Consider the following 25275-nt stretch of genomic DNA (forward strand, 5'->3'; position numbering starts at 1 on the left):
CGATGTAATGATGAGGGCAACCACCTCAGTTAAACTGCTGGCCAATGCACCGCACAAAAACTGCATCTAAAATTTGAAGAGCTTCTTGTCTACTTCTGTGTTTCCCTAAGAGAAGTTCTCCCTTGAAAGTACTTGCCACAGCAAAATGGATGCTTATGTTTTTTAAACAGCTGTATGTCTGTCCTCAGCAGGATTCCAGGCAGTCTGCTTAGCTGGTGGTGTCGGTAACTGCTGGGATGTTACCCTCTGTTGTCTCTCTGCATGGCAGCCATGTGCTGGTGCCAGTCTGGCTAGTCTTACCCCTTGTGCTCAGTGGGTGCAGGGAGAGCATTGATCAGGTCCAGAATGTGACAGCTGTCCCCTAACCATCCCCTGTCATGGACTAACTTGTAGCATGTGTTTCAGATGTCCTTTAGGATTTTCCTCCCTCTTTCAAATGTTTACCTTAAAAAAGTCATAAATTTACTTTTCATAATGAATCGAGGCGGCTGTGTTCCTCTACTGCTGGAAATAGCTGTCAAAGCCATGGTACACCAAAAGATGTTAGCTGAACTGGTGTCTCAGCTTTTAACATACTGCAACCTAACACAGAGAGTGACTGCTTTTTCCCTGCAAATGGGAAACTGTGCTACCTCATTGCCAATAGATAAATATCTCATAATTGCTCGGTTTGGTCTGTTTTTGCAGATTTGTGCACTGGAGATTTCCTTACTCCTACCAAACTGCTGATCTAGGATTTTTTTTCTGTTGATATGGGTTTAATGATACCTCTCTCCTCGCAGTCACCTTCCAAAGTTGGAAGTTCTTTTTTTAGTGGCTTCACCAGTGTGTTAGTATTCTCATGGACTGCCCATGAGAATGTGCTTCTAATTTTAGTTTGTCCTCTGGATGACTATCTCCTTTAAATACATCCACCTTTTCATTACAGTCACACTGAGCCAAGCGTGGCTCTCTGTTCCTGATGCTAGTATATCAAAGGTGTTCTGGTACTGTAATGAAATCCACAGCTTCTGTTTCTGTGCTGCACAGCAGTGAATAGCAGTCATGTGTATCAGCATGTGTATAGACCAAGCAGTGTTTTTTTTAATGAATTTATTGGTGTATTTATTTACCAGATGACCTTGAGAGTTACTGAACTGTATTCCTTCCCTACTTGATCTACTATCAGTGCGGTTTTTGCTGATACTATGTTGAATTTGGCTGTGCAATCTAGCTGGGAAAGGCAGGCTGATAAACTAGAGACATAATTGCAGCTGACCAGCTTGCAGCTGTCATCTGTATGTTATATATTTTGGGGGTCATTGGATGTACTAAACGGGCTGCCTAGCAAGAAGAATATTTCAAGAGTGCTTCAACTGCAACCAGTAGTCTGTTTTTATGAATACAGACTGGCTTCCCGCTCTTTGTTGCAGTTTTTCCATCCAAGTCTGTCTGGGTTTCCACAGAGCTAATTACAATCTTATAAATGGTCCTGTGGGACAGGACAAACTGTCTAATTTCCATTCATTGTGAGACTGTGATTAAAAGACAATGGCAGTTTTTCATCATAAGCCTCAAGTTTGTCATCTGTTAAGTTAATATGCATTCCCCGCCTTTTGCAAAACAAACCCTTTCCATCATTTGGAACCACTGTCTATTTGTAAACTTGCATGTTATGAAAATCATGGTAATTTATAGTTGTCCTCCATTCTGTTTGCATGACTTTCTGTGGTAGTTAATTGATAGAGGGGGAACCACATTTACTCAGAAATAAATACCGGCATTTTTGAGCTCAGCCGTGTGGATGGAGATGAAATGAGATTACTACCGAAACGTTCTATCTTGGTTTAGTACATTGCATTGCTCTGTCTTACACTCCATTAAATTACTGAAAGTTTTAACTGCTTATATGTCATCTTGATTAATTGTAGAAATATTTGGTTATCTAGGTTACTGGAAATTTTTCTTTACTATACCTGACATTGTATAGAAGTCTGCAGTGTCATACTGATAGCTAGAAATAACAGTACAGTTACAGTAACCTTGTTTTTTTCCTTGAGACTTTTCAAACAACATGATTTTTCAGGTTGGTAGAGATCACAATGAACAAACTTCTTTCTGTCTTCACTGCAAACTGTAGCACAATGTGAAGATGCCTAGCCTAGTCTTGCTTTTTGTTTCTGCTGTTGTCGAAGAGCAGGCTAAGTTAGTCATACCAGTACAATTAAACTAATACAAGTAAACACATCAGCTTGTTTAAAGGTAGTTTGAGCATCTCTACACCTGGTTACCATTTGCATGAAAGGCATATCCTAGGAAACATGCTGTGAAAATAACAACTACAAATTAAAATATTTATCTGTAATTGTTGTGTGCTAAATTATGCCCTTCTGAGAGAGGGGAAAGTAGGAGTAGAAATCCTTCTGCATCATCAGTAATCTTTGGAAATATCTTGAGCAAGTTGGGGGTGGCTAGAATCACTGCTTTCTGTGCTGTGGCCCCTGTGGGAAACTCTAGCCCTGCCACTTGTTTGGAAGAGGTAAATTGTTTCACCTCCTATAACCTACTGCCATTCTGTCCACTAATACAGAAAAAGATATGGTATTTTAGCTCTGTTTGTGGTAATAAAGGAAAACTCAGTGGAATAACTGTATTTTAATATTCAAAAAAGCACTATGAGACAATTTTCTCCTTGACCACGCAGGTTCAGGGAGTATATATTCTCATGGGAAGGTAATCAGGTCCTAAGAAAACCTAAGTACTTGTTCTTTTCCACAACAGTTGCAGATTCCTCAGGAAACTGATGAATGAAAAAAAGTGTAGTCTCAAACTGTCCCTACTGCTACCAAAAAGTTCTCGCATAAGAAATGTAATCCAAAGTCTGAGGGGATGTCTGTGTTCTATATGACACAAACCACAAGGAGTCCATCTTTGGGTTTACCTTATTACTCTCATTTAGGATATTTGGGACTGTTCTTCATGGAAGTTGTCACCAGAGACAGAGGTGTGATTATAATTATGTGCATGTTACAGCTCTGTTGTGTCCATTTTAGGTCTTTTTCCTCAGAGCTAACAACATGAAATAGAACATTTGGGGACCAAGTCTTATGAAGATGGCTTTGGCTTTGTTTTTTTTTTATGCACAGATATAAAAACAGTTATCAGATAAATTGACAGAGGATAACTTTATAGTGGTACTGTATAAACACAAGAAAATACCAGATTCATCCCCAAAATAAAGAATGTAAAATGATGATAGGGCAAAAAAGATGTTTCCTTTTCCCTATTCAGCTTGGCTGATACAAGTCAGTTAGAAAACAATAGTTTTATTCATATTTTGTTACTGAAAAGGTCTTTTTCTAGAAAAGTTTAGGCAGCCTGCATCATCTGCAAAGTAAAAGTATAGTCAGTAAGTACAGAAGCTTTCAAACAGTATGGTGAAACCATTCACAGATGTGAAAGATTAGTGGAGTAAACATGAACTGCAAGAAATTCATTTTTACTACATATTTGCAAAATCTGAGAAGGTAGGAGAGTTTTGTGTTTGCATTGGATCCTTTGCTCATGAGTCATGTAGTAACGGCTGTACTGAATCAGGTCAAAAGCCGGCCTAGCTGGTGTTCCCTGGGATACCTGCAGAGGCCAGGGAAAGACAATGGAGGGGCATATATTAGTAATTTTTTTCCTGCATTCTTCCCTGCTCTCTGCTAATTGTAGGCCAAGAGCTTCCTAAGCAAATGAAAGTTTGCATGGATGTTAGTAGCAGTGTGAATCTGTTCCATGGAGATGACTTTATTGCCCTTCAGCTCATGTTTTTGCTGGAGCAGATCCATGTCCTGGAAGCATTCAGAACACAGCATTTTCTAATCTCCAAGGACTGTTGCACATTAGAATAATATTATGCAACATGTGCTAGAAATAGTTTAGAGGTGATGTTGATTTGGTATCTTAGCTTTTTTACTTATTGTTTTAATTTGGAAAAGTGTTCAAGTTGTCATTTTAATGCCACATTCAGATATTTAATATTGCAGTTAAAAATGCCTATAGGAGTAGAGGATAAGTGGTTCGTCTTGATGTCAAACTAAATAGACAATCATTAAATTCCAGATGCCCTCCAAAGGTGGTACCTACTTTGATTAAATAAATCCATGTGCACTGTTGGTGGCTGTACTTCATAATGATGTTAGGTCTTAAAAACTGAGCTCAGATGCATTTGTTTGTGTCTAATGTTTATAGCCACTTCAGTAGAATGTGTAACTACCTTTATAACATCATTGATGTCTCTTAAGCTTCCTTGTCTTACAGAAAAGATAATTATATAAATGTATGATCTTCACTGCAAATGTGGAATGTTTCAAGATCATGCTGATTTCTGCTGCCCACAAAGCTAATGATTAAATTTATTTATTCTTTCATTAGAGACTAGTAATAGGAGTTACCTTTGTTTTAATCCTGGTGTGCTTCTCTGTATCAGAACAACATTACTTTTCCTATAGGAAGTTTTCCTGTAGGAAATTTTACATCTATTTGCATATGAAAGTTACTCCAACTTGAGCAAAAGCTGATTTATTTTTAAACTGATGTAGTTAGTTTTGTGGCCATCTACTGTTGTGTAAACTGGGAAATTGTTTTGGTTTAAAGTAGCTGATGTTTTGTTTTAAGATGAATTGAAAGCGTATAAACTTTGTTTCTGTGCCAACGTGATAGCATAAACTAGAACATTTTTCTTTTGTAGCCAAAGGTCTTAATATTGCAGTGCTCTTATCTCTTCAGTTTCCAGTAAGAAATAAGTAAAAATAAAGTTTCTGTGTATATTCTGTTGTCACACATTATCTTCTCACAGAGTAGGATGACAAGAATCCCCCTAGACAACCTTGCTTTAGAATAAGTTAAAGCTTGAAAGGCAAAAGAGAAAATCACAGCAAACAAACTAAATCCTTTTATTTTAGTATTAAGGTTGGGAATTAAATGGGATGAGGCTATTTAATTTATATTCTCCCTGAAATGTAACTGATGATAAGTAAAGTCTCCCTTATCCTTCTTCTGCCAGCCTGTCAGTCAGCTTGTATGCAGCGTTTGGTGGTGGCTGTTGAGTTGTGCTAAAGAAATGTGCAGCTCTGTGCACCTTAGCAATCCTGACCTCCGCACTCCTCTCTCGCCCGGCGGCTGCAACGCGTGGCCTCTGGCAGTGGGGCAGGGTGCTCCCAGCCAGCGAATGGAGTGTCCACCTGCTGCCTCTTCCCTTGCACTGGAGAACCGAGTAATTAAAATAAGTCCGAGGTGTCTTTTGGCTTTTCATAGTTCATTTATATTTTGTAATAAAAGGAATAGTAAAGTTTTCATTGTAGAGGCTTCTTATCCCGTTTAAAGTAAAATGAACTTCATAGTTATTTGTTCTTTACATGGAATTCTTAAGTGTAGTTTTTGTAGTTTTCATTTAGTCATTAGCACAGCATTTCTGAACTTGCATTTTTTCAGGAGATTAACATAATAGTAATGATCATTTTGAAATCTCCATACATTTAATAACTACATTCAATGATTTTGTGCATAGTGTCTAACATACATTAACGTACATTTCAGGCCAGAGTCTATTGCTTCTAGACCCTCCATCCCCAGAATAGTGAGGAGCAAGACCATCATACTATGCTGTTACATGCTTGCTGGATCTCAAAAGGAATTGGTTCCCAAGGGTTGGACAGAACGCCTCCCTATTCACGTTGGTGTGAGGACTTTCTGTTGCCTCTTCCTCTCAAATATTTGTCTTGATTCTAGGGGAGAAGGACCCCAGCGTATTTCCATTTCAGAGATCAGGCGGGGAGCTGCTTCACATTGGGGTTAGGCTGCAGTTCCCATGCAGTTTTTCTTTCTCTCACTGTAAATACCAATCAAGTTGCAAACATGTGGCCTGTGGCTGGAAGTGGTTTATTCCAGAACATCTGCTGCAGTATTTCCTTGCTGCTGGAAAGTGCTGCTTCATGGCCAGTACTGGGACCAGCAGAGGGATGACACTGGAACTTAAATGAAGGAACTCCAGTGTGCATGTTCTCTCTCCATTAATACAGTAATGTTTTAGCAACAAAATTCAGGACAAGGTATAACTGGAATTACCTTTCCTTGATCTCATTTTCTGTCATGGTGGGTTAGTGAACTTGCAGGTCATGTGGCATGTGAGCAGGGCCAGGCTGCTGGCTTAGGCAGAGGCTGGAGGAGACCTGGCATTTGTCTGAATGAGCAGAGACACTAGGGCCCAGCAACAACAAACACAGTCTCCCGAGCAGCCAAGGGCAAGGCTGTGAAGGTTTTTTGTCACTGCATGCATACGTGAGCACACATGCACATGCATGCTAATTAAAAACATGATTAGGAGAATGAAGTAATACACAATGGCAGTAATCCAAAAAGTGTGTTGTTCTTTGGGAAGTATTGTATGCGATGGGAAGCTCCTGCGGTTAACCAGAGACATATTTCCAATGAGGTACTCTTGTTACAGCTGGATATTAAATCTACCTGGATGCTTTGATCACAAGGATTGGGGATTTATTTCCGTAGGGATAATGAATCTTCCTTCCTTTTAAAAGCTGATTTTCAGAGGAGTTTTTTTGTTTAGGATGGAACATAAATGTGAAATAAAAATGCAACTCTGTGTGTAAGATGAACACTTAGCATTAGAAGCTACTGTAAGACATTAAGTAGTAAGCTTATTTGGATGTATGGGTCTTTGCAAGATTGAATATACAGAAATTAGAGGAGAGACTACCATTATGAAGGCAGTGGGTCAAACTACAATTGAGTAACTTTTAAGTAACTTCAGGGGGTTTTAAAATATGTGAATATCTGAGTTGTTGTCTCCTTTGGCTCACTACAGTGTGACAACTTTGTGTAGTGGTATGAATGAGACAGGGAATGACAAGGGATGTTAGCAGTTGTCAGGGGTCTGTCTTACCTCTGGTATCCACCAGAACATACTTGTGCTTAGGAGCACTGGAATGCAAAAGTAAAACATGAAAAATGAGTTTGTGTGCAAAATTTCTCAAGATATGTAGTCTATGTGGAAGAGAATTCTGCAAGTGTTTACATGTGCATCTTTGTATATTTGGTTTGTATTATGCTCAGGTTCTTAAGTTGTTAACTGCTTTGATATAATGAAGTGCAATGCTTTCTATGAACTGTTTTACCCCAGCTAGGAGGGAATTGAATACTTTTATAAATAAAATGCATATTCCATTAAGTAATGAAATATCGACTTTTTATGACATGACATGATCATTTATTAAAGTTCTTTTGAATATAGTTTTTTTACAAACATCTTCTTTACCAAAGTTTATTGGTCATATTCCTCCAGAATGACTGGGAATGTTTTTCTAATTTGGCTCGAGAAATTTTTTCAATTTAATTTTTTTCTCCATAATACATCTGGTTTACATAGGAAAAAACCTTATTTGTCAAAAATCTGAAAATATGTCCTCAACAAAATGGATGTTTGCATTGCTAATCAGTAGTTGTTACTTTTCATTTGTCTAGGCTGAACATTATTCTCTATTTCTATTCTCTTTCTTTATTAATAAAACAAAAAATTCTGTGTACACTGGGGGAAGGAGTGGGCAGGAATATCAAGTTTTCAGTCAGCCTTCGGGGAGGGAGAGGTGAGTAATGCTTGTTGTTGCATCACTAATTCAGTTAAAGTACATTTGCAGGCAGTTTCTAACAGTAAGATGATGCATTTAATGTATTCGTCAGACTGCAGAGCATGTTCTTCAGCCCTGCTGCATTTCCAGGGTATTACAGTTTGTGCAGTACAATCTGAAAGATGATTGTGGAAAGAATGGGTGCATGCTTTAGTTATCTCCAGCTTCTAGAATGACTTGTTTTAAGTTTTAAAATTTTAAGTCACTTCTAAAGCATGGAGAGACCAAAAAATAATGATCCATATATAAATATATAATTGTCAGTGTTCCCTCTGGTCAAATTAATAGTTCACATTAATTACAAGTATTTTTTTTTGTTAAGATCGTCAAATAGGATTGGTCACCAAAATCAAGTTGCGTACAAGAACTGAATTACTGCTCTGTTACTAAAAAATAAAAAAGTAAAAAAAAAATCAGTATCTGACATAAATATCAGGACTATCTTTTATCTTTCCTTACTTCCACAAGCTAGCACAGTTCTAATCTTTGAATGAAATACTTTTTTAAGATAGCTTGAATACAGGTGTCATCCTCTTTTTGTTTCACTTGATGCGCCTTGAAATGTGTACATATCATGGAGAGACTGGTGAAGAAGAAGAGATTTCTTTAGAAATGTAGAATTGCTGCTTTTGTTTGTATGCTTTCCGATTCGTTAAATATTACAATAACTGGAGACAATTTTGTTTTCTGTGTATTTTTGATTAACTTTAGAGGCTGTGAAAAGCTAAAAATGAAAAGTTTTAGAAAATTTAGTTACAGTAATTGTTGCTTCTGACTGAAATAACTTACCCTAGGTTTTCTGAAAGTGTTACTAAAGGTGCCTTAAATACAGTGCTAATTGCTTTGAAAACATTGTCTAAAACTGCCTGGTGTGTGCTTTTGCTTTCTTATGAGAGGTTCTGGTGGAGCAGGTGATGTTTCTTTGGTGCGTTACTTCCTGACTCATGCCACAGGATTACAATTTTCTGGTTTTCTTTTTGTTTAAAATAGTGAAAGTAACGGACTTTGTTTTCATAAGCTGATGCCTTTAAATGCCTTGGGGCCTAGTTGTCATTATAGGGAAGCATTTAAAAAATAAACATTTGTCTCTGAGTTATCATTATATAAATTGTTTATATGTCTATGTTTAATGTGCTTTAAAGGAGGAAAGCCAAGAAAAAGCCTGTGGCCTGCCCAATGAATGCAACTCTGCAACATCCAATTTTATAGAATTATGTAGTACTGTTGTTTTCAGTGTTGGCCAGTATAGTTAATATTCAAAAGGACATAGCAACCAGACAGTTGTGTAATTCTGACTTAGGTTTAATTGTCTTGTGATGATTCCATTTGTAAGCTTTCTTCTTGCCACATCTACCTTTGGCAAAAGTGTATCTCAAAAAGATACAGAACTTTCTTTCTAGCAGAAGTCAATAGCCTGTTTTTGCTTCTGCAATTAGGATGTTAGATGTGGTACGCTGAGAAAATTTCATTCAGTTTTTCAGTTGATCTCATGTCAGCACAGTTTCTTGAATTGCTGAAACAATCTTCATCACTCTTCATAAGGAATCTTGGTAACTGATGAGCTTCACAACCATTGTGGCAGTTTTGGAATAATTGATCTATTAGGCAAACCTCCTCTACCATGAGAACTAGGCCCTTATTTTTGAAAAATTGAACAAATTACATTCCCTCCATTAAGCTGTGATGAGTGGTTTTCAGAACTTGTTAATTTTAATTAATATAACATCTCTGTGTTACAGCCTGTCCTATTATTAGTTAACACTGTGAAATTTGTGCATAGATTGTCATAGTTCCTCTTCTTGATGTTTAAATGAATGCTAAAATGGTTAAAAAATGTTAATGCTTAAAGCATCAACACTGACAGCTGAGACATCAGTTTGCTCTTAGCAAAAAATTTGTGTCAGGCTTGCTTTTAATCCGGGCAGCTACCCTCGTATGGCTCACGCTGATGACATTTGCAAGGCCTTTTGTTTTGTTGTAAAAATCTTGTTAAATTTAACAAAATCGGGAATTTAACAGCAAAGAGGAATTAGCTCAACCTGAAGTATAGGATTTCTAATAAATGAAGTGATTTTATATTAAATGAAAACAAAGATATTTGTGTACTTGTTAGTACGCTGGTTTTTTAACAGCTGTATGCAATTTTTGTATTTTGATATGAATAATTAAAGGTGTGTAATTCTAGCTATTCCTGTCAACTTCAAGGATAAAGAATATGATTCCCCAGTATACTTTTGTCTGTGCGCATCTATGCACACACACATAAATGCACATGTTCTTGTGTTATGAGGCACTGAAAAGAAACAGAAATCTATTGGTTGAAGAAAGAAGTGACAAGGTTATTGCAAATGGTCTTCATGGAGACTGCCAAGGTTCAGGCTGCCCATTTACAGTTTTCGTACTGGTTACTTTTATTTGAGATGTTCAATTTTTACCACATAGATTTCTGATTTTGGGGCTGAATCAGATTCTGGATTTAAGTTTCTTTTGTTAGTGTGCTAAGCCATGCATAGAACCTGCACCTTGGAGGTCTGTTTGTGCTTATACGTCATTTGTTATGAGTTGAGAAGCTGCTTTATTTTTTTTAGGCAGATAAAATCTGTAGCTCAGTAGGCCTCTTCTTACACTAAAACATTCTTTCCTTTTCTCTCACTTTTCCCACAACACATACATTGCGGTGTGTTGACATGTTTAACCTGTAAGCCTTGATGAAGCAAGAATGAAGTTAGAGTTTCTTACAATGACAAAAGAGTTGGGAATCGAAGGCTATCTGCTTTGACATTGGTACCTCAATTTAATTGCACTTCAAAGTTTGGCCTTTTATCTGCTTTGGGAAATAGTTTTTTATCTTATGCATAGCAAAATTCAAAGGTAAAGGTTTGACAAACTGCCTTGTCAGCATGCATTAGACTTGAGGGGTTTATAACAAAGGCAGTGAGTGTAAGTATTTCTGGCAGTTAGTCAGAATACAGAAGTTTACTGTCTAAGAACCTTGGTGTGAGGGTTTGGGTTGCAAATGAGTATTTGCAAAATACATGAAATTTTGTTCATACTGGTTAACACTTACTGTTACGGTACTTTGGGGGAGGCTGTTAACTTGCATTCACTGCTGCCGAATGTGGAGTTGTTAATAGGACATACTGCTGACTTGCAAAAAGCCATTTAATAATAGTAAGTAATACAGTATACCACTTGTGTATTTAACAGCATGGGGGAGGATTATTTTCTTAGAGACACACGTATTACTGTTTAACATCTTTCAGAGATCAGCTGCCCTTGAGCTTTGCTATGATACTAATCTTAACAGATAAGCCTTTAAATATTTCAAATTGTTAGGTAATGGCTCTTACTAATATTTGCTAAGTTATTTTTACTATAAGTGAGAGGATTTATTGTAGAGGGCCCCAGGCTTTCATGGTCTCGGAAGAATGGTATTCTTCATGATGAAGCTGAGCAATCTCAGCTTTAACAGTACTGCCCAAATTTCTGACTCTTTGAGCTCCTGAGAGGTGAGCAAGGGAGAAAGGACAGACACTGCTGCACACGGTGAAGCACTGCCAAGGTCCAGGTGCTCTGTGATTTCGACATCCCTCATCCTATGCTTTAGTAGATGACACCTCTGTGTGTGCTCCACACATTGCTGACTCTTTCACTCTATACAGGCTCGCTTCTGGGTCATCTTTCAGCTGCCAGCTGAAATGGATACTGGACATCAGTCTGTCAATGGTCACAGAGGTTCAGTGCAGAGTACTTGAGTATTTATCCAGCTTGCTTAGTAGGTTGGACTGATTCTTATTACTAGTTGTTTTCACAGCAGTATTGAAGCTGATCATGTAGGCTGGACAAACAAGAGCTGTAGCCATAGCAGTAACTACAGCATACACTTAAGCATGTTTGTTTGTATTGAGTTTAATGTCTGCAGGCTATAGTTGTGACTGTTGCACACCAGTGATCTATGGAGTTTGGTTGCTCAACAGACATTATTTATACCGTGCATCAAAAGAGCGGAGGTAGTGACAGTGATAAAAAAATAAATAAAAAAAAATCTGTGGCATTGAGGTAAAGAGTGCGAGGTTGCAGTGAAGCTTGGTTGATTGTTAAGATCTGCATAAAGATTTTTAATGTGTTTTGGGAAACAAATGTGGCAGGAAAGCACATCTGTCCCTTTATTTTACTCTTCCTGCAGGAAGACAGGACCTTGAGGAGACCAGGTATGTATTCAGTAAATACAACAATTGGTTTAGTGCCTCTCAAACCCATTTCAAACCTGTACCACTGAAAGATGAACCCCATAACTTTAAAACAGAGCACAAGTTCAACAGAGTTACGGGTTTGATGCTTCTAAGAGTCCATAGATCTTCATCTTTTAGCAGCAAAGGGAAAGTGAGTGTCTTTAACTACATTACCATTAACTACATTGTCTCTTTCCATGCTCTGTTAATGTACAAGTGAGTCTTTAAGAAGTGGCAGATTGACAATCCCCTGTACAGTCATGCAGGTGCTGTGCTGTCCATGAGCTGTAACTTCTGTTTCATGGAGCCTTGTCAAATATTTTCTTTCAGTGATGTGAGCTAAACAAGATGATTAGGTTGATTTTTGGTTATTATACTATGGAGTACCGTGTGTAACAGACACAAAATATTATAGTTGAGCACAAGTTCTATAAATCAGATCATTTTTACTTCTCAGTCTGATTGGACCTTGCCCAAACTAATGGCTAAATACAAAACTAATAGAGCCAATATAAGTTCTTCCTTAGATTAGTAAAATGATAATCATAGACTGGCAATTAAAAACTGTTTCAGATGAAAATAAGACAAGAAGCAAGAGGGAAATATTCCCAATCTTTTGTTTGTTTATAGTATTTCTTCAGTAGAGCTGTGTACTCCCTCAGTTCCTCTCAGGTGTTTCAAGTTGCTGAAGAGCAACAACTTAGTTGTCAAAGGTGGAAGGAAAAGAAAAAAAATCCTGTGTTCTTTCAGCCATGTAATGTGGCTGTTCATGACAGTATTCATGAAGCTAAGGACTATCCAGCTCTTGCTGATAATGATTAGATGTAGCTGTAATCATTTCAAAAAAGATAAATGGAACCGTTTTCTGCTGTTGATTGCTTTTAGTGACTCTGGAGGAATAGGAATTGCAGTGTGGGTTACAGATGGGAGTTCTTAGATGTGGTGAATAGTCTTTGTAATTGTTGCCTCTTGCTTTGTCGTGCCTGAATCTTGCTTGCTAACGTGTGTGCAAAGAACTGTGTATGTTAGAAATAGATACGCTTTCTGTACAAATGCTTTCGGTAGTGAATCACTTCTCAAACTTTGTGAATAGCTTCTCAGATTGTCACCACTACATCTCTTGTTTTCTCCAGTGCAAAGCTGACTTGGGGACTGCCTGCAGGCAGAGTGCAGTGCCAAGATCCGGGCCACACTGCATTTGCCTCTGTGCTGATGTGCACCCTCTATTCCAGATTGTCAGGTTTGCTTATCTGCACCATGAATTTTTCTCTGTTGCCCATGCTTATTTGAGATTTTCATCGAGCAGATTTACTGACATAAAACTGTATTTGAACTGACTGAAGAATCCAACAAAGGCACTTGCCAAAAGACAGTTTTTGATCTTTTCTGGCAGCCTCAAATTGTTTGGCTTTTCAGAGACAATCACAGGCATGTGATCCTGATTCAGAGGTTTTGTCCTGTCTCACTCATGTGAGTCAGATGGGAGGAAAGAAGAAAAAACTGTGCTCTTTGAAGAGGCTACAGTTTGACTAGTAAGAAAATAGCCCCGCTAGCCTGAGAAAAAGCATAGTTCATAATCTCAAAACCCAATCCTTTTCTAGTTAGAAGGGAGCTACAGGTCTGACGTGACACTGAATGAAGAAAAGCCCTTTTACACAAGTGCATGATGGAGAGCACCTCATGTTTCAGGCAAGAGGGAAAGTGCTAGAAGCCCATTCCCACAGTGCCATACTGGTCTACTTGGTGACAAAAGTATGACAGATGCTTCTATCCAAGATAAAACTTGTACGGTTGACTTCAGGGTCACAGTTTTAAATTGTGCTTTAATGAATGTAAGTCCCTGTTGTCTTTGTTCCTATCCAGGAAACTTTCTCGTAAAGGCATGTTATAAATTATTCTCTTAAGAATGCAGTGATAGTTAAAGAATGCAGTCTTTGCTTCAGCTGATTATCTGAAATTCCATGCTATAGCAGCGGAAGGAGTGAACTATGAGAATTGAGTAAGTGTGTTTATGAATATATAGGCTGCTGAGTATTCTGTGGCTGCAAACTCAAGGCTGTTTTGATACCAAAGTAGTATCTTAAAGGTAGATTTCTTCTTTAAATTTTAGGAAGTAATGCTTTTTGTAATGTCTTTAGAGGATTGAAACATCCAGGTTCCTTTAGATGCTTCAGATCTCTTTGAAAAAGCAGTTGGCAGCAAATATCTTGCCTAGAGAGAAGTATTTGGTATTTCTGAGTAACTGTACAATGTGAAGGCTTCTGTCTGTCTGAATATAATGCTTTCAGCAAGCAACAAGGAGAGGATTGCTATATTGACACAAAAAGTGTTCACTGAAAAACTGTGGTTTGAGTTTTTAGCCTTTTCAGGAACTGGCAGCTGCTATCAAAAGGTATAATTTTCTATCTATTAATTTTAAATAGATGCTGGTTTTTTTTAGGTAATTTTTAGGTGATTTTACTAAGTTCACTATTTTAGTTTGATGTTGCATTGCTGCAACATAATCAAGAGTCTGTACCAACTCCCATTGCTAATTTCTGAGCACTTATTCATCAGCAGTATTTTTGACACTGCTGTTTGAAGTACTATACTCAAAAGCCAAATGTTTTTTGTGGTTTCTATTCTGAATTGGGAGATTCAGGTTACTGTTCTAGGCTAGTACTTGGTGTCTCATCCCACATTTGGTTTGCTTTAAAAAGCAGACATTTGGGGATGTTGAAATTTGAACTTAAAGAACCCAATTCGAAACAAAGGTTAAAAAAAGACAAATAAATAATAGTGTGTGATGAGTGATATTCCCTAGAGTTATTTGGAAATGCACTTGTACAAAGTTCTGGAAGATTTCTATTTCTTGCTGCTACTGCACTGTTATTTGATTAGTTGTGCTTACACTTTTGGCATACTCCAGTTTTTCAGTCAATTATATTTCATACTACTTGACATTTACACTAAGTGATGCTGATAATCTGTATGTCCCTCTAATGTCTTTAAATATGATATGTTTTACTGTAGCAGCAATGTACTACCTTAGCCTTTTATGCTTGAGGCTCGCACTTCGTAAAAACTGAGACAAAACTAGAATATAGAACCAGATTCTGATTTAGACTTACTCGGCTTTTGTGAATCATCACGAGCTCAGGGCAGCAAGTCAGCCAAAAATTAGTTGTCTTGTCAGTGTTGTGTAAACACAAGATGTTTCCCTGGGCTAAGTATTATTAAGTAAAAAAGTCATGTTTATTTCATTTTGTTTTAAATGTCACGCACTGTATGAAAACCAAATAACACATGAAGCTACCTTGTAGGGAAATCTAAATTTTGCTTTACTTTCTTAATTAGCTGAATTTTGAACACAAAGTGATTTTAAGGTACCTTGATTTTTTTTATTTGGTTCTGTAAGAAATGATGCTTTGGATCAAGGTACTGACAAAGCTTCCTTGTAACGAGGGACAGTTAGCTTTGGGAATTACAATTTTCTTTAAAGTTACTAAAAGAAACCACACACATTAGTTCATAGTTCTACCATGCTATGATTTAGGTTTTTTAATTGAAAATGAAAGTTTTACAACTGACTAGTGCATTCTTAGAGACAAATAAAAGTATAGGTACATAGACGTATGCAACAATCACGCATGGTTTTAATCTTATTAGAATGCTGTGAGTGTGTAAGCTATGACTAGCACTGTAATGACTGTTTCCTGGACATCACGTCTTTCTGCTTCTGGCAAGTCCTCTCTTAAATTTTTCAGGAAATCACTCTTCAAAGAGATATAATTAGAGGCAGTTACCTTACTGAGCTGTCATATCCCCAAGCACTCATTCCTTTGCTCTTCGTGATTATCCTTGCTGTCTGTAGGTCTGGCCAAGGACCAGCAGCCAGAGGGTTGTGTAGTTTCTTCATTTTAGTATTTCAACTATGCTGTTGGCTGCCACTGTGAAAATTTGGCATTCACTGACAGGCATCAGTTTGTGAGTAGATTTATCTTTGCACAGCTCTAAACCATTCACGTGGTTGAAGTGGATGACAGTTAAGAAGATCAGAGGGAAACAGATACAGACACGATAGAAATTTTAGTGGGAATATAGCACATTCCCTTTTAGACCCCATTTAGAAGTGTCAGTTAAGAGACAGATACCGATGGAGTCAGTAAAGTTTGATGCAGCTGGCTATTTATTTATTTACTTACTTATTAGCAGGAAAATGTGTCTTCCTTACGGAAGTCTGCCAGCCTTTCAGTCAGAGCTTGCTTTCTTGTTGGACTGATTCAATTTGTAATCGTATAGGCTTTAGTTTCCTCCTTGTTTAACATCCATATCCCCATTTCCAGGTTTCCAGCTGGCATACCCTTCACCTCAGTTCATGTCAGATGAATTACGACTGAATTCTTTTCTCAAAACATTTTTTTTCTCTGAGCATCTTCACATACATCTAGCTTTAGAGTTTGAAGGTTTTATATATTTTGTCTGTCTGCTTTCATAAATGAATGTGTAACTTCTTAAAACTAAGGCCAATGTTTAATACCACGTTTTCAGTGGATTTGAGTATACCTGTAAGAATAAGCTTGCCATTATCAAAATTTCTTTTCTTTCTGCGCTGATCTTTTTTTTGGCCTCCCATGCACAGATGCATAGACATCCCACTGAGAAAATACACTGCTGATTTCCACTGTGTGCGTGGAATCAGTATTTTATGGATTCTTTTACCTTTTTTTTTTAATGACTGTTGTTATTTTGCTTCAGGAGTCTCAATAGGAAATGTTGTTTTTCTTGGGACTATTCTCAATGATATGGCATGGATATAGTTGTTAACCACTTGGCCTTACTTGATAGGGAAGGGATGAGCAGGTGGTTTTGGCATTTGTTAGGTTTTTTAAGGGAGTGTAAATAACATTGACACCAGGTTGCTTCATTTTTTTTTTCACCTACAAGTGTGGTATATTCCTAATGAAGAAGAATATGTTTCCAGGGAACAGAAAGTTGATTTTCAAAGGGAGGATTTACTGTGTTTCTGAACAGTTGAAGTTGACTGCATTAAACTGAAAATTGATTAGTCTTGTTAGTTTACATGGTCAAATATTTGAATTTACTATTTTATCTAAACTAAAATTTTAGGCATGTAATTTAAAATTAGATTAAGATAAATATTAGGCAAAAAAAAAGCAAACTAGGCACTACTGGCAGTGGTTTTAAGTTCCTTTTCAATGATTAGCTAAAGAATTTTGAGCTATGAACTGAATGTGTACTTCTGATTTCCATTTTTTAATAGTCCAACACTTTAAGTTAGCAAAGATGATGCTTTCTCTTTCAAAATCAACATCTATTGTCTGATGACAGAATTTAACATAGCCCCTAAAGTTTGTTATTGTGCTGAAACAGACAGCTAATTGAGGCACTTTTTTGTTTGTTTGTTTCATTTTGTTTTGTTAACAATGCCTGGGATGTAATGCTGCTGGGAAAACATCTGTATGAGATTAAGAATACTGTTTTAAGATTAAAAAGTCTAGTGGCTGGATACTCCTGTGTATGCTGTTTGAAAGATTGATAGGAGGTTCTGCTTAGGAAAAAGAGAGTGGAATAATATCAATGCGGTACATTTAGATGAAGTCTGGCTGTGTTTTTTAGTATTTGTTTAGACATCATTCAGGATGAAGGGCAAAGGTAAAGTATGGTGTGTGTGGTTTGTGTCTTACATATCTGTATGTGTAGGAGTTGACTGGAAATGACTGTAGCATTCCATGGTAGCATAACAAAAGTAGAGCACGTTTAAAAGTAGGTGTATAATGAGCTGCATATACAGTCGTACAATATCATTGCTTAACTCCCATCATTGCTTAACTTATGAAAAAGATGATTCTTAGGATAAAGAATTTAAATCAAAACAAATGAACAAAAAACACACCACAAAATAAACAGATGAGAACATATATGTAGATGCAATACCAGCAGTTCTCTACATTTCCCAGAAATCAAAGTCAGACATTAAAGACATGGAAAAGATGACTGGTTTTTATCTTTTTTTCCCTCTTCAATAGTGCGGCTTCATGACAGCATATCAGAAGAGGGATTCCATTACTTAGTCTTTGACTTGTAAGTATGTTTTTTGCATATGTTTACCATGTTGGGGATGTGGTGTTCAAAATTCTTAGATGTAAATACAAGCTCACAAGATAAATGTGCGGGTTTGGTACAATGAATTGGACAAATAAAAATAAACAGAGCTAGAAGGACAGTAACATTTGCATGTGTAAAAGCTGATTTATAAGTGTCAATGTAAGAATTCCATATTAAAGTCTTCAAATAAGTATAGCTGCTGTTGAATTGGATTTTAATATACAATTTAGATATGTAATTAAAATTTGCATGATACTTGACAAAGCTAAACCAATGTACAATTCAGAAAAAATAATTCACAGCAAACTGGTGATAAACATAAGCAAGTGGAGGAGTAGGAAATACTAATTGCTGCATTGAAAGGTGAGCCTAATTTCCCTAGTGAGAAAAAGACTATATCAATATTTTATTACTGATTAATGTTGTACTGAAATGGAGAACTAGTTTCATTTTGACTCTATTCAGAATGAAGAATACCCAGCATACAGAAAGGAATTCTTTATTTCTCATTTTATTCCACAAATTTGAATCCTTTGTGCTGTTGGATGTTGTGGGATGATAGGAGGGGAGAGTAGTTCGTTTCTTCCAGGAAATCCTGTTTAGTAAAAGAGGGAGTGTTTGACAACATGAACCTACATGTAGCAGACTCTTAACTTAGAAACAGGCACACTAATATCCTTTTCTGTTCATGTGAAAATCTACTGCTTTTGGTTCTACATATGGGCAAACACAAACAGTTGAGAATTTTCTTGCAAAACTGACATATTTAAGTAAAACTTTTTTCTTCAATTGCATATTTTTCCAGGGCAGCTTACAGGTGTGACAAATTCCTCCTCCTCCTCCTCCCACTAAGAGCTTTCTTAAGCCCAACAGGTTCTTCCTGGTTGAAATGACAATACAATAATGTATTAGGTACATGTATAATGTACACGTACATTATTGCCTTAGAAATGTGAAATAGCTCACTTCAGAGAATACAAACAGAAATATTCATATTCATGTTAGGTAAGTTGGAAACCAGATCTTCCCCAGTCAGTTACATGCTTTCATGTTCATGTTACAGTTGTTTTATTTTATGACTTCATTTTTTTTTAAGGAATATTTGAGGACTTCTTCAAGACTAGACTTTAGACTAGCAATACAAGAATATTAAATACGTGGTCTGTCTGCAGTGAAGGCAGTCAGGGTTCAGTACTCTGATCTAAAGTGGGCACAACAGGAACTTATATCTGATTTGCATATATTGCAGGTAAGTGCCCCGACTGTTGGCTTAGAAGCAGCTCTAGGGCATAATATGCATTCTTGTTTTCTGATGTACACTTTTCTTTTTCTTTTAAAGTAAAAGCTACAAATGATTTTTTTTTTTGTAGAATTGGTAGAATATTCTTAATCCTGAACATTTTCAAGAATTACGTGTAGAATTTCTAGTTCTGGGAACAGTCTCCCTTTTATAAACTGGTGGCATCTTGGTTTTGTGCTGTATTACTGTAGTGTTGGTGTGGCCTACTGTAATTGCACTTAGAGCACTTTTGCCTTAACTTAAATATCTGATGTCAGCTAGGTATTGTATTGCAAAAAAAAAAATAGACTGTGTACCAAACATTCTGTACTGGGCTGGAACTTCCTCTCTTTCAGCATCAGTTCCATCCAGGACAAACATACAGACAGACGCATACATCTGCTGTTCATCTAGAGTAGTCCACATGTTTCTGTTTTTCAGCCTCTTCCAATAAGGAGGGCTTCAACACATACATACAGCTTTCTGCGTTTTAATCATGTGGTTTGGATTTTTTGCCAAAGTGAATTATTTTTGCAGAAGAGAATATGTCTAAATGGTAAAGGTGGTAACTGTAGTCTTACCTCTTCCATCCTTAAACTTTTGACTCATTGCCAAAGATGGGTTTTCAGTGTATTTTACATTCAAACTAAGAAATTGCTGTTTTAATACTTAATAATACTATTGATTAGTGAAACAACTTTTTTTTATTGCACTTATAAATATATAGTTGAGTGGCTTGTTTAAATGTGCATAAAAGAGCTGCCATATTGATTTCTTAATATGGAGGCCGAGTACATGCTTTTACTTATTTATTTTTCCTGCTGAAGCTTGACTGTAGTGTAACACAGTCACTCCACCCACACATACTATCATGTTTTTATCTTAATGATTTCTTTCAGACTGTGTGGGATTCAGTGCTACAGGTTCCTCAGAAATTTCTTTAAACTGCATCCCACATGAAATGCAGAGGAAGAGATCTTTTTCTGCAAATAGAAAAAAAAGTCACATTCTATTTTGAATTTCTAATAATCTCTTGTGAATAAATGTCATAGACATGTCTGCAATCTGAAGGAGAAGCCTACTGCTTTGCTTGTATACCTCAGTGATTATTCTACTTTCACATGGAGAGAAAAAAGTGATTAATGTTCCCTGTTACAGGCTTGCATTTGGTTGACAAGTTCTAATTGCAAAATGGGAAGGTGGAAGTCATTTAAAATCCTTGTGGAATCTGGACATTTAACATTTAATGAAATGCCTTCTTCTAGAAGAAATGCTTCTTTTACTGGCAGCATTGGGATGTTTCTGTAAGAAGTGCTGCTTATGAGAGAATTAGCTGCACTGAAGTATTGATGTGCCGTATATATTTTTTTGTTTGCTGACTCACTCTGAATATACAACAGAAATATGTAAATGGTCATTTAATTCTGGAGTATGGTGGTTATTTTGCACTTTACTAGGCAAAGTAGTGATTATCAGTGTCTCCTTGGTGTCACAGCCAAGGAACAGTCATTTTACTGATCTACTAACATGATTCTTGCATTTTTAAAAAAAGGATATCCTTCTGTGATACTTCTCCCAGGCAAAGTACTTGCACCAGTTAATTTTCTCCAACTAGATATAGTGATTTCTGAATAATAAGGTGTGCATAATAAGATCAGTAATGGACTTTATAACATTTCTTACTCATCTTCCTCTAATGGTTAAGGCAACTATAGTTAGGATTTGTCTCTCTTAATGAACTCATTTCAGTAGCTAGGCATACAGAAGATTGTTTTCAGTATTAATGACGTTATATGTGTTCAAATCCAACCAATTCTGCCAATTGCTGTATCTCAGTGGAAACAGCTGTAGCACTTGAAGACTCTCCTGTGCAAGTCAATGAAATTCTTTTCTCTCAGTGTCTCTCATTTTAATGCACTTGTTGAGATATAACAATTGGCACATTTAGAATCCTGGCATTGCTGTTGAATTCCAAGTGGAGGGACTGCAGTGTGTAGAAGGAAAAAAAAAAATGCCAAAGAAAGTCTACTTGCAGAACAGTCTGCCTAGGGTAAGTGCCTGAAACTTTGTGTCACAGATAAATGTAAAAAAAAAAAAATAGACGTACACTGTCATTTTTATAGGAGTGTTTCCCACTACCTTTATTATGCAGCTTAAGAAATGAGAAATGTAAGTCAAGAAGAAAAAGCCAATATGATCATCAGAAGAGACTTTTTCATTTTTTCATATTTAGAAATTTTCCTTTCCAATTGAATATGGTACATGAAGTAATTATTTTTGTATGCATTGCTATGAATGTTTCCAAAAGGAAAAATGTGCTATTCAACATTCTAAGTGTGGTAACTTTTTCCACTTATTGTAGAAAGACAAGTCAAAAAGATTTTGGAATGGAGCAGTTAAAAACTGCCTCTTATACATCTTTGGAGATTAAATAGAAATAACATACTTTGTATATGGAATCCTGCATGCCTCTCATTGGCTTTTCTGAAAGATATTCCTGGTGTGGACATCCCTCTTGTTTCTACATGGTGCTTGCAGTACTATTGTTTAAACAAATCCGTATGTTTTATTTGTTGCCTTTTTAGTATGCTTTAAAATTACACAAGAACAAGAATAATTTGAGAGCCAGTGGCTTTTAATTTGTACCCTGGAAGTTACTGAAACCTGTATAATGAACATCCTGTTGTGAGCTATGACTTCACCATTTACTTTGTATTTTAATCTTGTGGGGAGAAAATAGGTTGGCTGTTGTTTGTATAGCTTTCCAGTGTAGGATCAAAATCAGCTGGTTTTTGTTTTGTATGTTTATTTTTTTACTTTTTTTCTTTCTGCTTTACTGTCTTCATTTATATCGTGTATACCCTGTCTGGATACACTTGAAGATCTAGCTTTACTGGTAGTTTGCTTCTAATTTATGTATTGTAGACTAAAATCTATGTGTTGGGCATTTTTTTCCTGAATGGCACAATATATCAGTTTTTAATTATTTTAGTCTAGAAAAGAGAATGCTTTAAAGTAGTAGAGGTCAAACTATAAATAAGTCCTATTTTAATATCCTTTTGTAATTTAATTTTAGAGATCAGCCTAAGTATTTCCATTGATATGCAACACCTCCAAGAGTTCTCATTTTAGCACACCTCTCCACATAAGGCAATTCAATGCTCTTACTGGTAACAGCGCAGTGTCACTGAGCCATGCATTCTCCAAAGAGCACATCACACTTTCATTTCAGGTCATGGCCTTTGCTAGGCAACGAAAACCTCATAACCAAGGACCTCTTGTATTTGTGTAGTTTATATTCATGGTGGATAACACAGGTCCTTCATTAGTCGTTGTGTTTCATAATCATAGATAACGGGAAAAAAAATACCTTGCAAAAAGACGTCTAGTAAGTAGTGAAATGCTTTGAAACCACTTTGGTATTAAACGGTATGTAGTATAAAAAGAAGGTTGTTGGTAATGTTGGTTGTGTTTCTTATTTACACAATCAGTGAAAAAGATAGGTTGGTAAGAATCCCTAGAGGTTATCTAGTCTAACCACCTTTCTTGAACCAGGTCCAACTGAATCAGATTTCACAGGGATTTTTTGAGGTTGGAACATCTTCAAACATGGAAATTTGGCAACCTCTTTGACCAATATGTGCATCACAAAAAAATAAACAGGAAAAAAATTCATTGTATCTATTTAGCATTTCTCTTGTTCCACTGTATCTGTTGCCTTTCTTGCTGTCTCTGCATACCCACCCATTACAGAGTTGTAGATAGCAATGAGATCTCTTCTGAGCCTTGTCATTTTAATAGTTCTCTCAGTCACTCCTTGTACAGCTCATGCTCCAACTCTAACCACCTTGGTTGCTCTCCCTTACACTCAGTTCAGAACATCAGTATCAGTTGTGTACTGTGAATGACAAAAGGGAGGATTTGTGTGGGTCTCATGAGTGCCCAATGCAAGGGAAGACAAAGTTTTTAGTATGATACAGTTGACTTCTGTTTTGCTAGAAGGGCAAATTGCATGCTAACATTCAGTGAGAAAAGGTTACTAACACTTCTGTGAAGAATTTCTCTGAGCCAAAGTCTCAGAAGATATACATATGTTCTGGCGTCTCTTAGTCCCTTGCACTACCTGTCTTTGCTATAGCTATTTAGCTATCTTCTGAGAATTATTCTTAATGTATGACAGCAGTGATAGCGTGACTACTTGTTTGCTTGTCAGTTGAATTCCCCTTCTCTGTTCTTGCTTTCTGTTTTTCATCTTTTAATAATGGTTATGAATGCCAAGCAAATGTTTAGTGTCAGCAAATAAGAGTGCATAGCCTCCTCAAGAACAAGCATCAGTTTCGTGTTCTATCCAACTGAAACTTGCTTTGATGACAAAAGCTTTTATTTTTTGGCCTGGATCAAAAATGACTGTTTTGGGGAATAAAAACATGAAAGAATGCTTTGTTTTTTCATTCATCACAAAGTGAGAATTGTTATTCTTTACCAGAACTGTGGTAGAGAAACATATATACAAAAAAGAGATATCAAAGACTGTCAAAATATGCATCAATTAAGCATTTTTTGTTAGAGCAACCAAAGTCAGTCTCTGGAAAGTAGAAGGCAAAAAGAAAGAGAGTTCGAATTAGAGAACCAGCTATTTTACCTCCTACAGATTTTATTGCAGACTTTTGCACAAAATAGCGTAGTTACCTGAAAGTGATTATCTTCCAAAGTCAGTAAGTTGTGAACTCAAAAAAGGATGATGTAGCTCAAATGTAAATGGAAACACAAAAACAAGCTTCTAACTGGCTTTCTCAAAGAAAGGGGTTGTGTTACTGGTTGAACAGGTGACTTCTGTCATCATCTAAGTAACTGAGATCTATGAGGAACTGTTAGTATATCAAGTTGCAAATGAATGCGTTGTTTCTGAAGATTCCAAATTTACTTACTTTTCATTACCTAATTGTATTAGACTTACTTGTATTCAATAAAAACATTCATTGTTGTTTAGATTTTTAAGCATTTTAATCTTTAAGCATCTTATAGCCTACTCTAGCTTTTAACTTTCGATCTTTGTTCTGAGAAAGCAACGTGCTATATGAAAGTTCACTACATTCATAAACAGGCATGAAATATGAGCACTGATCATCCATGTAGGAACTATTGATGTTGGCCTGCCAGTAGGATCAAGGCTTTGGAAAGCGTGAATCAGACTGACTCATGCATTCTGCTCGGAGGTGCTCTGTTTAGGCTATGTACAGTGGTAGTCCACTTTGTGTGCATTTGCAAGGTTTGCATCAGTTTTAAACAGTTCAGCACAACACCTTAAGTATATGAAGATTCGCATTTATCTGTGAAAGTATTCCAGTGCATTCCATAAAAGAGAAATCATAGAATCATTAAGGTTGGAAAAGACCACTAAGAACCTCTAGTCCAACTATCAACCCCTCACCACTCTGCCCACTAAACCATGCCCCTTTTCTTGAACACCTCCAGGGATGGTGACTCCACCACTTCTCTGGGCAGCCTGTTCCAATACCTCACCACTCTTTCAGAGAAGAAATTTTTCCTAATATACCTGAACCTCCCCTGTAGTAACTTAAAACCATTACCTCTTGCCCTATCACTAGTTACCTGAGAGAAGAGGCCGACTCCTGGAGTAAGAGTATAGTACTGAAAAGGTCTTCCTGTTTCTTTGAGTCCAGTTAACACAGGCAGACAAATGTATGATTTATTTAAAAGCTCATAAATCTTCATTTTAAAAACAGAGCATCTGTCTCTGCTACTTTAACTAAAACATTTTTCGTTATGCCAGTTCAATGATTGCTACTAAACCTCTCCTCATTTCAAGCTTTTATTTTTTCACAGATAGAGTATGCTCAGTTACTGTGGTACCAATATTGCTTCTTACAACTGTCTTTTATAGATAGATAGTATTTATTTTTAGCCCTCCTAAATATTGTTTTGCCAAGCTAAACTGACTTAGTTTTTGCAAGATGAGTAAGTGAAT

General features: G+C 36.7%; 1 protein-coding gene across 5 annotated transcripts in view; it reads left to right on the plus strand.

Annotated features, from left to right (window-relative positions):
- The window catches only part of CAMK2D (calcium/calmodulin dependent protein kinase II delta), a 165005-nt gene that overhangs the window by 77100 nt on the left and 62630 nt on the right, over positions 1-25275 (plus strand). For all 5 annotated transcript variants that reach the window (XM_021393521.1, XM_021393523.1, XM_021393522.1 and 2 more), the window contains one exon: positions 17929-17983. In XM_021393521.1, the coding sequence (XP_021249196.1) occupies positions 17929-17983 (55 nt within the window). The remainder of the gene's footprint in view (positions 1-17928; positions 17984-25275) is intronic.

Source organism: Numida meleagris, chromosome 4 (genome assembly GCF_002078875.1).
Source record: "Numida meleagris isolate 19003 breed g44 Domestic line chromosome 4, NumMel1.0, whole genome shotgun sequence".
Lineage (NCBI taxonomy): Eukaryota > Metazoa > Chordata > Aves > Galliformes > Numididae > Numida > Numida meleagris.